Source organism: Citrus sinensis, chromosome 4 (genome assembly GCF_022201045.2).
Source record: "Citrus sinensis cultivar Valencia sweet orange chromosome 4, DVS_A1.0, whole genome shotgun sequence".
In the NCBI taxonomy this organism is placed as follows: Eukaryota; Viridiplantae; Streptophyta; class Magnoliopsida; order Sapindales; family Rutaceae; genus Citrus; species Citrus sinensis.
In genome coordinates, this window is record NC_068559.1 from 3,704,920 (window position 1) to 3,720,015 (window position 15,096).

The 15,096-nt window shown below is 32.9% G+C and overlaps 1 protein-coding gene and 1 long non-coding RNA gene across 2 annotated transcripts; one reads left to right on the forward strand and one right to left on the reverse strand.

The window, feature by feature from the left end:
* Positions 1–1,800: 1,800 nt before the first annotated feature.
* Positions 1,801–3,639, reverse strand: LOC127901935 (uncharacterized). Its single transcript, XR_008054289.1, has 3 exons — positions 3,538–3,639; positions 2,932–3,111; positions 1,801–2,025 (listed from the first exon to the last, which is right to left on the reverse strand). It is a non-coding gene; the product is annotated as an uncharacterized LOC127901935 (long non-coding RNA).
* Positions 3,640–4,385: 746 nt separating this feature from the next.
* LOC102622391 (LOB domain-containing protein 1) lies at positions 4,386–6,323 on the forward strand. The gene is made up of 2 exons (XM_006485865.4): positions 4,386–4,859; positions 5,669–6,323. The coding sequence occupies exons 1-2, from the start codon at positions 4,482–4,484 to the stop codon at positions 6,002–6,004; spliced, it is 714 nt and encodes a 237-aa protein (XP_006485928.1). The 5' UTR covers positions 4,386–4,481; the 3' UTR covers positions 6,005–6,323.
* Positions 6,324–15,096: the final 8,773 nt, after the last annotated feature.

Genomic DNA, 15,096 nt, shown 5'->3' on the forward strand with positions numbered 1-15,096 from the left:
CTATCTTGACATGGAAATAGCCATGGTAGCCATCTTGGTTGAATATAATGAACTAAAAATTGATTGTAGAATTGGCTAGCTTTTGTTCTTTCGTTAATACATGTTATGATATTGACATAGCTAAATAATTATGATGTATAAGTTTCCATTCTTCCCCTTTCTATTAAAATATTTAAAATTAGTATAATTAATATTAAGTTATTCCTTTTAAATAAGAAAATCATTAAAATAGATTTTACTTAGAAAAAAGTTCGAGAAAATTTTAATTATATAATATTACACTATTATCCTTACGTTAAATATGTGGGTAATAGTGGCATTACACCAAAAAATAGTGGTGACAATTGTCTTTTCATCACAAAGTTATCTTAATTGAAATAAATAAAAATGATAACAAATGATGAATCACTTTCCATCCTAAAAGATTTTTAAATAAATTATCACTTAAGCTAAAAACTTGAGTGGATAGGTAAAAACTTGTCAATCCACCGAACCCCTTCTGATCTCCCTGCGTGGGTTGCATGCACACATGAAATTAATCAGTTGAATAATTTAATTAAATCACACAGAGCTAAATGCTAAAATTGATTTCCTTTAATTCTTGAAGGTGATAAAGAGCCAAGACCAAGAGGACACCAAAGTAAAGGATAGCTAGCGAAGAAAATCACAATCTTATGTTCCAACTGCTTCCACTATAAACCCATGTTAAAGACTTGATTTTTTCTAATTCAATGAAAGTAATGTTATTTGAATGAGTTTACAATGGTATATACAAGCCAAAAAAGTCTTTTTCACATATAAAAAAAGTCACTAACATTTTTAGACTTTATATATACATATATATATTTGCTATATCTAAATCAAAGTTCTCTCATTTTCTTGCTTCCCACGAGGCACGAGCCTATCTGTTTCACCCAACTAATGCCCCACCATCGGACCAAAACTTTCCCATTTTGTTATGATAAAATCACTTCAAACTTAAGTCATTATCAGTAACAGCATTAGTTGTTTAGTGTTTGGTTGTGAGAATATATGCTGTCTCTAATATGGCATCGGTTTTGATTTTATTACCTCATTGGATGAGTACGGGCCAGGTGGCTTTTTATTGTGGGAAGGTAAAGAAAAAATGGGACCAGATCTTGTGAGCTCTTGTCACATTATTAACATTGATCATTGAAAAGATATATAGAATTATGTTATTGGTACCTGCTTTATGATCGAGGTTAATTAACGCGGGGGTTAATTAACCTCCAATATTAATAATTACCCGTAAATCATGTACATAATCTCTTACAATTCTATTGACAGTGACTTCAATATTCTCTAATTATAAGATATTGGGCTTGTAGTTTAATAGGTTGATAATATCAACAATATTTAATGAAATCGACTTTAAGTCTCTACGAAGAATTTCTTCTCTTTTTTGATAGAAAAATGTGAAGTAGGGATAGATTTCTTTCAAAACATTATTAGTGAGAGTAAATTTCAAGTTACGATCCGAAATTGTAAAATAAATATACGGATTGTGACAATTTAAAAAAAAAAAAAAGATTTCTTCCCCATGTTGTTAGTGTGAGTAGATTTTTAATGTAAATTCTAAAATATCAATAGATTAATTACGATGAATAAAAAAAAGGACTTAATTGCCCTAGATGTGTTTTTAAAAAAAAGAATAATTCACTATTTGTTATTGTAAATATCGTTATATGTTATGCTTCTAGAATTTTATCCGGACCTAAGCTTTTCACTTGAGCATATTTCACAATGGGCAATGTTAGTAAATAAATTAGTAGATTATGAAGAAATAAGTAAAATCTTGACTGCGTAGATAAAAACTACACTTGTTACAAAATCCATGAAGATTTGTTTCTATTGTTTTTTTCTGCACTTTATTAACTGTACGTGGAATTGAGCTTGCTAAAATCGGCGTGATTGCATCAGCCATGAGGGCAGCGAGGCCTCCACAGTTGCGTGCTTGAACAGTGCTTCAAGTAAAGTAAGTCATTTGGCCAGCGCCTACTTATACTTAAATTATTTGACAATTTGAGTAACGAAATCATTAAGAAGTCTACTTAGGGAGAAAAAACAATGTATTGGTGTCGCATTTAGAGTAATTCTAGCATGAAAAGCTAAAGAAAAGAGCAAAGTAAGCCAAAATTAATGAAAATCAAGAAACTCAATTAAAATGTACTGTTTTTGCACCAGCTTTGAGAGCTATCCAGCTCCCCTGGATTATGTATTTAGACACTACTTGAATATTTGGATACAAAGTGATACGACCAAAACCAACAAAATTTTTTGAATAATTTGTAAAATGATCATGGTGAGCTACCTATCTATGGCTGCTGCATGTGATTCAACTTAAAACAAACATATATACCATGTCTCATTTGTACACTCATCCAATAAGATTTTGTAAATATAGATGAAATCAATCAATTATGGTAGCGAATAAAATAGACGTGACATAGTTTTGTTGACTGTAATAACGGTTTTATCTAGCTTCACAGGCATGGCCAATTGGTTTACAAACAGTTCTATTTAACTAATTATCCGGATTTAAATCTTAGAAGTAAGGAATATGAAATAAATTTGACCTCTGCCTACCCTATTGCCTTTAAAATTATGATAAATAATATTAATAAACGATCTATCTAAGACTTTCTTGTAATTTAATTTTATTAATTTCTTGACGAGTCAATTCAACCCCCCCGGAAAATATTGTGAGGCAGTAATCTTCTGTGCTTTTTCACAGCAAAATACCAATGAAGTAAAAGAGAGGGATAAAAAAATTAAAAAAAAAAAAGACTCAAGTTGTAACTTTGTGACTTGTCTTGTACTCGAAGTACAGTTTGAACACACAGAACTTTTGTTAGATAATAACCTATGAATTAGTTAATTAATTAGTTATGTTTATAAATTAAACGATACCTTGCTGCTGCGCATTTGTCAAAATATATTCCCCAGTAGGTGGTGCTTGCCACTTTGTTTCTGATGTCATCTACAGTAATGTGAAGGTGACTGCATATGCTGCAAAGGGATCTTAGTTGAGATTGCGTCAGTCAGTTGCTCACACTCGTTATCTTCTCAATCGAGTTCACATACGATTAACTGCTTTTTAACTGTAAAAATAATTAGCAAGAGTACTACTGGAAGTTCTTATTAATTGTTAAATTCATTTTGGATTCATTTGCAATGTGGGTGAAGATTTTCTTTTAATTATTTGGTGGTAAATTTTTGGTCCATTGTAGACAAAACATCTAACTTATGTTTTATAATTAAAGCATATAGTAATTACGTAGAGTATAATAACAAAATGAAGAGAAGACATATTACAAGATCGGTCACTCAAACCGATATATAAAATTGAAAGACTCCAGCATTCTCAAATGGGTTTTTTCAAATAAAAACCGAAGGATTATCCCACCAATAATAAATCATCTAACAGAAGACCCAAATTAATAAATCAGTCATACAAAAAAAATGTGCATATGATTAAAAATACATGCGGCGCCGAATTAGACTTAGTAATTCAACCATTTGATTTGCAATCACCGCGGAGGCTTGAAACTTGAACTCACAAATAAGATAAGCTAAAGCTGAAAATGAGCCTCTTATTTTCAAGGTGCAAAGCAGAACAACTAAAATAGAATGAATAAATACACAATCCGAAACGTGATTTTAATACAAACACTTTCATTTCATATGTATCATGCATGCACGAACAGCTAATAAGCAAGAGGTGGAAGTCTTTAGAAGCACGTTCTGATGTTGTACAATGCAATGAACCTCGAAGTTCCCAGGTTATAAGTAAACAGAACGACAAAAACTTCGTGGACTGACTTGGTCAAACTATCCTAAACAGTGAGCCAATTTTTGTGTGCGTTTCCTCATTTGTAGTAACAGCACAATTGAGTGCCATGTTATGACAACCTTGACCTGGAATGGTCCAGCATACTATTACAGGTTGCAGCCAACGTTTATCACATATTTGAAAGTACATCCATAACCCTGATCATCAAAATATATATATATGAAAGGTGGTTTTTTTTTTTTTTTTTTACCTTGAAAAATTCATATTAACGTTATCAATGATTTTTTTTTAATAGTTTTACCACTTATTTTTTTATAACACCTTGGTAATTTTGACATTAGGTAGCAATATAATACGATAAAATTCACCTCCATGTAATTTGAAGTTCTTTTCAATAATTTTTTTGACAAATTTTATAGAAGAATTTAACCTTTTTTTTTTTGGTTCAAACGAAGAAATGTTTCCGTCATTCAATTAAAATTAATGACATCATCTAGTGGCTCGGTGACATACGCTTTAGATACAATTGTCATTCTTGCCTTTTCCTTTCTCTATATAAACCCCTTTTGCCTTGAACTTTGTTTCAACTAAAGCAGCTCCTCCTCATCCCTTACTGTCTTTGCTTTCTCACTAACTACTACAACCCAACAGTTTTCTTCTCTCAAAAATGGAATGCAAACACAAAATTAATGTAGCAATCCCAATCACTAATATGAAGAACACTCAATTCTCATCTCCATCTACTTTCTCTACTTCTCCTCCTTCTCAATCTTCTCCACGCTTCCCTTCTCCTAATCATCAACAATTGTCTTCTCCAGAATCTTCTCCAAGCTTTAAAGCTTCTCCTTCACAATCCTCTCCAAATCTTGCAGCTCCCCTCTCTCCGCCGCCTATAGTTCTTAGCCCTTGTGCTGCTTGCAAAATCCTCCGCCGCAGATGCGTCGAGAAATGTGTTTTAGCTCCATATTTTCCACCAACCGAACCATACAAGTTCACCATTGCTCATAGAGTCTTCGGTGCTAGCAATATCATCAAGTTCTTGCAGGTATGCACTTCTTTTGTATGTGATAAATTCAAACTAATTAAATGTCCAACCATTTTTTTTCTAATTGGGAGAAAAAAAAAACTTGTTAATTGTTTTATTTTCATCAATTAGTTGTGTGATTAGACTTTGGAGTGGTTGATTGTTCCACTCTTTTTTGGAAACTTACGGACTTCTCTAATCAAAAGAAAAGAGAGTGTGACATTTCAACTGATTTCATGCAACTTTAATGTTTGTTTTCAATTCACTTTCTTTAATTTAAATAGAGTAGATTATTCAAATGGATCCTTTTTATTTCTCCTTATAAAGGAATCATCATCACTCTTCCTTGACGGGGCACTGGCGCAGGGTCAATCTGCCTCGTATACAAGTTTTACAAAGCTTAAATTTTGCCCCTTTCTAGAAAATATTGTGAATTTTACAAAGTCAAACAATGAGTATGAACTTAGCACATGGGTCCACATTAGAAACCAATTCCATGCCCCAGCAGCTTAATATCATAAAGTTAGCACATGGCCCGTTAAGACTTAAGCTTTGACAGAATCCAGCGCTCAGAGAACGGTTTAAAATGTTTCTCATTTAGACTAGACTTGCAAATTAAAATTAAAATATTTCAGTCATTTTATTTTATTAAAATGTAAGGGAGGGTAAATCCCAAATTAATTTTTCGCCTCCCATCTTCTCAAGATTCAAATTCTGGTGGTCAGACAATAAAATTGTTTGAAAACGATTTGAAGCAGCCTTGGGGCTGAAAATTTCAGTCATCCATATTTGCACACAAACAATGTCTCATGCCATTAAAAATTTTCCAGGAACTGCCAGAATCTCAACGAGCAGATGCAGTGAGCAGCATGGTCTATGAAGCAAGTGCCAGAATCCGGGATCCTGTTTACGGCTGCGCCGGGGCTATTTGCCATCTCCAGAAACAAGTCAGTGAGCTTCAGGCTCAGTTAGCCAAGGCACAGGCTGAGCTTGTCACCATGGAAAGCCAGCAACGCAATTTAATAACTCTAATTTGCATGGAAATGGCACAATCTCAAGAACAAGTCTTGCAGCAGCAGCAGCAGCAGCAGCAACAGTTCATGGATACTAGCTGTTTTTTGGATGACAATGGTATTGGATCAGCTTGGGAGCCTCTGTGGACATGATCAAGAGAAATTAAAGCAAGATTGTTGAAATTTTAACCTTTTAAGAGATTATTTACATAAAGCTAAACATACTTAATTATAAAAGTTTCTGATCAATAATTAAAGTTATTTGCTGCGCGGTAGATGGGAGTGATTATTATGTGCTTTAATTTTCATTAGTCTTGTTGACAAAAAGGAATCTTTGAACCATCTGGAGAAGTCCTTTGTTAACGGTTCGAGATTAATTATTAGTTTATCTTTATTTACATTTAGTGAAATTTTGTTTTTAACTAATTTTATAGACATAAATAACCCAACCAAGATGGGAATTCAGTGCTGATTTGTGTTTCGTGTTGATATTTTTAAAAGACTGTGATCGCAAGTTGCATATATGAGATTAAAACTTGTCCATATATTATTATAAATGCACATGTAATATTATATTTTAAAAAGATTAACAACTTATATCAACATTGCATTTAAATTCTCTGAAAAAAAAAGGCAAGGATATAACTTTTTTTTTTTTTACGAGTTTATGCTAATCTTTTGATCAAATTAAAGAGCTATATACAATAAATGTATATTGGTGACCTAATTTTGTCATCTAAAATAGATTTTTTTAGTTCCTTGTCAAACAATCTCTTGACTTTGACTTTGTCACCTGTATATGCTAAAGAAAAATAACCTAAAAATTAAATGAAAATTTTTATGAGTTTTTTATACATCGCCGACACCAAAAATGAATAAGGATATTTTATATCTTAAAGATAGAATCCAAAAATGTGCACGCAATATTACAATAATGAAACTACTATACATAAAATATATTTTTTAGACAATTATTGTCGTTAAAATTCCATTGCGAAGATGTATTATGGAGTAGATTTTTGAAATTACATCATAATTTTATTTTTCTTAATAATTTTTAACCAAAAAAGTTTGGGAAATGTCATCGAAGAGACTATTTAATTTCTATGCACCTCACACGGGTTGTTGATTTGCTATAAGCATAGAAACAAGTTGTCGGCATCATTCTATTTTCTCACAACTTTTTCATACTTTCGCTACAAACAAGCGGTTCATATGTAAACTGATAAAAGGCAGGAGACAGAGTGAAACTAAAATTTAAAGGTCAAATGCTTATTGGGGCCTACTTCAACTTCATGGACCCCATTTGCGTATGCTAGCTCCTTCTTGATTGCAAAAATAATCAATGCTCTTCCAAAATCGTACCAGAAATCCGTCAGAATGGGAAGCATCTTCCCAGGAAAAAAAAAAAGGCATTAGTTAATAATTATATATATATATATACAGTTTAAATTACATTTATGGTAATTTATAATCGATTTTTTTAGTGTAAAATAAGTAATAAAATAGTGGGATCAGACGGGTCAGTGAGTAAATTTTATCTGACTGTAGGTTATATATATATATCATTGACTAGAATCGAATAATTTATAGCATTTTCTCAAAGTGATTTTGGACCGAAAGAAAATAGAAACATTATAAAAAAATCAGAATTTTACACTCATTAATTTACAAACACAGAGACTAAATTTATGTAATGATTAGAAATAATATGAAAATAATGCAATTAACATGAAGTAAATAAACAAAAAACAAATATTAAGGCAATTAATCTTCATTACTGATTCTTTTAAGTATTTGGTAAAATGTATCTGATCTGTCGATTAGGTTACAAATAGGGATGGCAACTGGATCGCTTCATAATGGATATCCACAATATCCATCCAATTGGATCGGATAATATCCATCCAAAAATTTTTAGATTTTGAAATTGATATTTTAAAATTATATCCAGATGGATATGGATAATTATTTTTACCCAATGGATATCCATTTAACCCAACACAAGTTTAAAAAATTTTAATTTTATAAAATAAAAAATATAAAATATAATAAACAAACAATTATAAAAATATTATATTAACTAGTGAAAATTTTAAATTCCTCTTATATTAAAAACTAAAATTTTCAAAATTATCCTTTAATTTTTTAACTTATTTAATACTATTAATAATTATTATTTTATTTTATTAATTTAATATTATAAATGGACATCCACCGGAAAGTCGCCGGACCACCACCGGATCTCGCCGGACCTCCGCCGGAATTCACCGGAAAGTTGCTGGACCGCCACCACCGACCACCGGACCGCCATTTTATTATATATATATTATTAGTAATATAAATAATTTAATAACTAAATTTAATATTAGAATTTTAAATATTTTATATTATTATTTTTATATAATAAAAATAAAATATCCATGGATCTTTATAGTTATATGGATAAAATTCATATCCATGTCCAATATTAAATACTGAATATGGATATGGATATATTCATTATGGATAATTATGGATTTATGTTTGGATGGATAATATCCATCCATAATTGGATATTTGCCATCCCTAGTTACAAATTTGTGTAATGGTAAATTCCAGTATAATTAATTATAACAAGTATGTGTGTGTGTGTGTGTGTGTCCCGATTCTATTGAATATATATACAGAGTTAAAAAAAAAAAAAAAAGACGATGCTGCTAGTGTAACTGCTGACGCTAAAAAGAAAATAACTGGTGTTTGAGCACAGCTGCACAAGTCTTCAAGAAAGCAAACCTTTTGTAATTAATTACCCGTCCTAGAGTGTTTACATCGTTAATCACTTCAATGAGCTGGACAAGAAAAATGGCAACCATGAAATTGATCATTAATGTAACAAGACAAAGCAACATTAATTGAGACGCATCATTTATCTTTGAAATTTGATTAGTACTACTTCAAGGATTCAGACTGCGAACACAAAGACCTTTTGTTCTAGCAAATAAGGCATTTTCCTTTGACAAAATTCCTGACGCGTATAAGATGCCATACTTATCAAAATATCCCAAATAAATTAAATAAGTAAGTTTTATTAATAAATTCACTTGTTCTGGAAACTTACATACCTTGCCTTCAAATTCACGATTATACTTTATTGAATTATTTTGTACTATATTAATACTTTTAAAAAAAAGTTTTATTTTGTTTTTTTCTCTACACAGTTTCAATTATGGTTTTCATTAGAGGGGTTCGGAATTTAATCCAATATGCTCAATCGGAGCAATTCGATCCCAATTGATTTGATTTATTTCAATCCGGTGGATTGATGGATTGGATGTAATTGAAAATTTTAAAATTTATAATCGGTCGATTGAATGTGGATTCGCTTACAAAAATCCAATAATCTAAGGAGTCATCTTCTGATTTCATATAATTTAAAGAGTATTTTTGCTCGCAGTAACACCAATTCAACTGAATAATAGAGGGCGAGAATTAGTGTTTAGTGGGTAAGGTTTCTTATTTCCTTCATAAATTTTTTTTTAAAAATAAAAACTGAACTAAGATAAAATAGTAAAAAATATAATAAAAACTTTGAAAATTTAACTTTCTTTTTTTAACAAGAATGAATTTGATGGTCTTGAAATATAATGTAAGAAATGATTTATTTTGTCAAACAGTATGGGGGTTTTTAATAATTTTTACTAAACCAGTTTAGATGGGAACAAAGAAACTTTCCTTTCAAAAGGAAAAAAAAAAAAAAAAAGCTGCCTTCCTAGTGTTAATTTACCCTCCGCAAACCATAAAATGGTTTAGGTTGTTTAATGCGCACAATTTCAATCATCAACTTATATTTTTATAAAGAGAGAAATTGATATGAAAAGAGGATCCTAATTCGAAAATTTGACAACTCAAAAAAAAAAAAAAACCATGCTGAATTTGTATCCCATCGTTATAGAGGAGTCACTTGTACTTATAAGTAACATAAACCTTTCCATCCGGGTTAGTTTTTTGAGTTGAACATCTGGATGTTCCTGGACTCATCCTTTACATTTAAGCATTATCAGGGCCTGGCATTCGGGATGTGCTGGAACAATACAAGTACCATGTAAGACGAAAAGACCGGCGCCGGTTTAGTGGAGGTATGGGACTATAATAGATCGAATACGTTGATGAGAGAATTTAATTCAATTAATGTTTTGAAAATCTAGGTTGCTCTCACATCCAAGTCACAGTTTGTGATCAGGACGAGTCATTCAATTGACGCTGGCTCTATAAAAGGTAAAAAGTCTAGCTTGTGGAAGCCAACTTACAATTAGTCGAGTGAAAGAATTCGTGGAGTTGAGATAATGATGTGCATGAGGCTAGGGTTGATTTGCAATACATATGAATAAATAAACATTTGCCCGCTTGACAGGGCACTTTGTTTACGTAGACAATGAACACCAGGGAATTTGTGGAATTCATCGCTCCCATGGAAGCTGCCATATGTTTGTTTACGTAGACAATGAACACAAGGGAATTTGTGGAATTCATCGCTCCCATGAAAGCTGCCGTATGAGGAAGCAAATTATTAAATTGCATGCAAGTTCGCAGTATATGCATGCGTTTTGACTTTGAAATATGTATACATTAAACGCAAGAAATTGACCGCACGTTTTAACTTCCTTCAGATATAGATGGTAATTGCATTTCGATTCTCTTTCTTCAAGTCAGTATATGTGCAGGGTGTATTATATTTATTAATGTGGGTACCAGTTAATTTTATAAATAAACCAAGTGCAACCAGTGCGAAGTGTGAACTGTTTAATCTATAAACTACAATCTCTCCTGCGATCCAACTTCGGGAGCCAAAGTCAAAACAATTCTACCGGTGGTTTCAAAATAGTCAACCCAGAAGAGTCAAACTGCCACCTCATCTTGAGTTCTTCTCCTCTAGAAAGTCTCCAGAAGTAATTTTCGTTTTTATTTTTCCGATTTTCTCTTCTATTTCAACTTCAAGACTGTTAATTTCCATGCCAAAAATTCTCAAACTCTAAGCACTTTTTATTATTGTTGGTAGTTACTAAATCTAGACTTGATCATTTGAGTTGTTAAATATCTTATGCTGTTTGAGTTTTTGTGATAGTTTATTGTTATGATCATAAGAAAATCACAGTCCTTAAATTTTTATTGTGCATTGATGTAAATACACACATGACTGAAGATTATAAAAATATCAGAGCTTATATCCAAATTTTTGGAAAAAATTACACCATATATAGAATCCAGATGCAACAATTCGAAAACAACACGATTTAATTGTCCTGATTTGCATGAAATCACACAGTGCTCAAGAATTAACATTTAACAACACCCATGATCTTGTAGCAACAGCTATTCAATGAAGCTAAATTAAATGAAGAAACATAGCATAAATAGAGAAAGGACCAGACAAGTAGTTTAATTTGAGAATTGAGAGTATAAAATGTATCTACGCAGTAAATGTTATGCTTTCAAAAATGAAGTTGAAGCTTAACAATTACACAACAGCCATTAGTTAGTTCATTTGCTTTTCATTAGTTTTTGACAAGGAATCCCATGGAAAAGGAATTGTAACTCATGGGGCTTTCCTCTGTGAGAATTTGTAATACAATGTGTTTGGTTAACAGGAAAGTTAACGAGAAAATGAAGAAAAAGAGATAAGAAGAATCTGGAGTTTATTAGATCTAATCACTCAATCATAATAATGATCTGAGCTCTCTTTATATACAAAGATCAATACACACACTCAAGTCTGTTATAACAAATACACGTACTTAACAAACTTGTTAACAGTAATCTGAGTCAGCTAACTAACTTGAACACATCAGCAGTAGAATTATCTTATGCTTGCAACTCCATACTCTAACCATGCTCTGTAACATCCCCTCTCGAGCTAAACTTTCCAGGATGAACGTTTAGCTTGCTTCGAAGGTAATGAAACTGATCAAAAGTTAATGGCTTGGTAAGTATGTCTGCAGTTTGATCTTCACTAGGAACGAATTGCACAACAATCTTCTTTGCTGCTACTTTCTCCCTGATGAAATGAATATCCAGTTCCACATGCTTGGTTTTAGCATGATACACTGGATTGTAAGCTAAGGCTATAGCACCTTGATTATCACACCACATTATAGGAGTTGCGGCAAGCTTAATTTTGAGTTCATCAAGCAGTGCTTGAATCCATACAGCTTCAGATGTGGCCTGAGCTAAAGCTCTATACTCAGCTTCAGTACTGGACCTTGATACCACTAGTTGCTTCTTAGAACACCAGGAAACTAAGTTTGAGCCAATGTAAACTGCATACCCAGCAACTGATTTTCTATCATCGTTATCACACGCCCAGTCTGAGTCACTGAAGCAATTCATTTGTAAAGTTCCAAATTGATAAAAATACAGACCAAATTGAATTGAGCCCTTCAAATATCTGAGAAGTCTCTTACAAGCTTCCCAGTGTTCTAAAGTTGGTGAAGACAAATATTGACTAAGTTTATTAATAGAGAAAGCTATCTAAGGCCTTGTAAGTGTCACTTATTGCAAAGCTCCAATTATGCTTCTATACTGAGATGCATTAGTAATGGTTGAACCTGATCCTTTTCTGAGCTGATGTCCTGTAGACATAGGAGTAGGAACAGGGCTACAATCTGCCATATTATGCTTAGCTAAGAGATCAGCTATATACTTTGCTTGAGAGAGATAGAATCCATTTGAAGTTTTTGAGACTTCAATCCCAAGAAAATAATTCAACTCTCCTAAGTCCTTCAAAGTAAAAGTTTTTTGCATATTAAGAATCATTTGCTGCACCAGCTGATAACTAGAACCAGTAACAATGATATCATCCACATATACAAGCACAAGCAAAATGTGACCATTTTCCCACTTATAGAAGAGTGGACTATCAGACTTAGAGTTAAGGAACCTCCATTGAGATACCATAGCAGATTTGAACCTGTCAAACCATGCTCTGGGGGCCTGTTTTAATCCATAGATGGCCTTCTTGAGTTTACAGACATGAGTAGGCCTGGTGGAATCAGTAAACCCTGCAGGCTGGGCCATATAAACATCTTCAACCAAAATACCATTTAAGAAGGCATTATTGACATCAACCTGTCTTAGAATCCACTTATTCATAACAGTTAAGCTTAAAACTATTCTGACAGTAGATGCTTTCACAACTGGACTGAAGGTTTCAGTGTAATATTCTACATGTGTTTGATGAAATCCTTTAGCTACAAGCCGTGCTTTGTATCTAGAAATGGTACCATCTGAGTTGTGCTTAATTCTGAAAACCCACTTACTTCCTATCACTTTGACAGGAGCTGAAGGTGAAACTAAGTCCCAAGTATCATTATTTTTAAGTGCTTGATACTCCTCTTGCATTGCCTTGAACCACTTTGGATTAGATATTGCTTGGGTTATAGATGTAGGTTCTGAAGGTTTAGCCAAAAGATCAGCAAGATATGATTTAGGCTTAAAAATACCAGCCTTTGATCTGGTTATCATATGGTGTCCTACTGGAGGAGCAGCAAGTATGACATGAGGTGGTGAGTTAATATGGCTTGGTAAAGATAGATTAGGTGATTGGTCTGTGGGAGAAGATATAGGAGAAGAAGATAGAGATGGTGAAGGAGCATATACCTCTCTGGGAGCTGGAGATGAAGTCGCTGAGGAATCACTTGTTGATTGAGGTTGTAGAGGAGATTGTATTGGAAAATGAGTAAAAGAAGGAAGAACAAAAGAGACTGTATTTGATGAAACACAAGACTGAGAGACAGAAGAAAAGTTTGAACCAGACACATATGGAAAGGAATTTTCATAAAAAATGACATGATTTGAGATATACACTCGACCAGAGGAATGAAGACACTGATACCCTTTATGGTGGCTGCTGTAGCCAAGAAAGACACATCTTCCTGACCTAAAAGCAAGCTTGTGTTTATTGTATGGCCTGAGATAGGGAAAACAAGCACAACCAAAAATTCTAAGAAAGTTATAATCTGGTGTTTAAGCAAAGAGCTTTTGGTAAGGAGAAATGTTATTTAAGGTTGGAGTAGGTAACCTATTGATGAGAAAGACAGCCGTGTGAAAAGCATTCCACCAAAATTTGAATGGCAAATTTGCTTGAGCTAACAAGGTAAGGCCAATGTCTACAACATGCCTGTGCTTTCTCTCTATTCTATCATTTTGATGGTGAATATAAGGACAAGGATGCCTAAACTGAATTCCAGACTGAGCAATATAAGTAGAAAAACTTCTAAACTCACATCCCCAATTTGTTTGCACAGTTTTAATATTTCTATTCAAGAACTTTTCAATGAAACTTTTGAAGGTTTGAAACACTTGTAGTGCATCAGACTTAGCAGCCAAAGGAAAAATCCACGTAAACCTACTGAAATCATCTAAGATTGACAGATAATAAGAGTAGTCTTGTGTTGAAGTAACATGTGAGGGACCCCAGAGATCAGCATATAAAAGCTGAAGAGGTTCAGTTGTTTTTGTGGCAACAGAATCAAAATGTAACAAATGACTTTTGCCAAATTGACAAGCAGAACAAAAATTCAAGACTTTGGTTTTATTGAAAATACCAATAGTACAACTCTTCAATATAGTTTTAAGAGTATGAAAAGCAGGATGCCCTAGCCTTTTGTGAAGCAAATTAACATTTACTTCACTTGCTCTAGCTATGAAAGCTTTCTTACATGACAGATGATGAACTGTATCAGAACTGTTTAGTGAACCAGAAGGATTACAAGACATAGTAGGAAAATAAGCAAACATAGACTCAAATTTATTGGAAGAAGATTGACATAACAAAGCTGTGCTAGCTTGAGAGAATTGAGATGCACTTTGAACTTGATACAATCCTCCTTTTGCAATTCCTCTAAGCAAAATGATCCCTGAGCTCCTGGCCTTAACAAAGCAAATATTTGCAAAGAATTCAATAGAAACATTATTATCAGCTAAGAGTTTGGAGACACTGAGTAAATTTTTGGTTATTTAAGGAACATGACGAACATGATTTAGTAATAAAGGTTCATATGTGGTTGTGTTTAGCAATATTGATCCAATGAGATTAATATGCAAGGAGGAACCATTTCCAACAAGTAGTTTTTCATTTCCAGTATAAGCTTTTGGTGCTAGAAGTTTACCTGAATCATTAGTGATGTGATTAGTAGCACCACTATCAATGTACCAGGTAGGATCTTCAACAATCTCTGGAACATGCACTAATGGAGCTGAGGAAGAAC

Excerpts from the sequence above, each read along its gene's own strand:
- LOC102622391 (XM_006485865.4), top strand. The coding sequence starts at position 4,482 with ATGGAATGCAAACACAAAATTAATGTAGCAATCCCAATCACTAATATG. Across the intron at positions 4,860-5,668 it reads ATATCATCAAGTTCTTGCAG|GAACTGCCAGAATCTCAACG; the intron begins GTATGCACTTCT and ends AAAATTTTCCAG.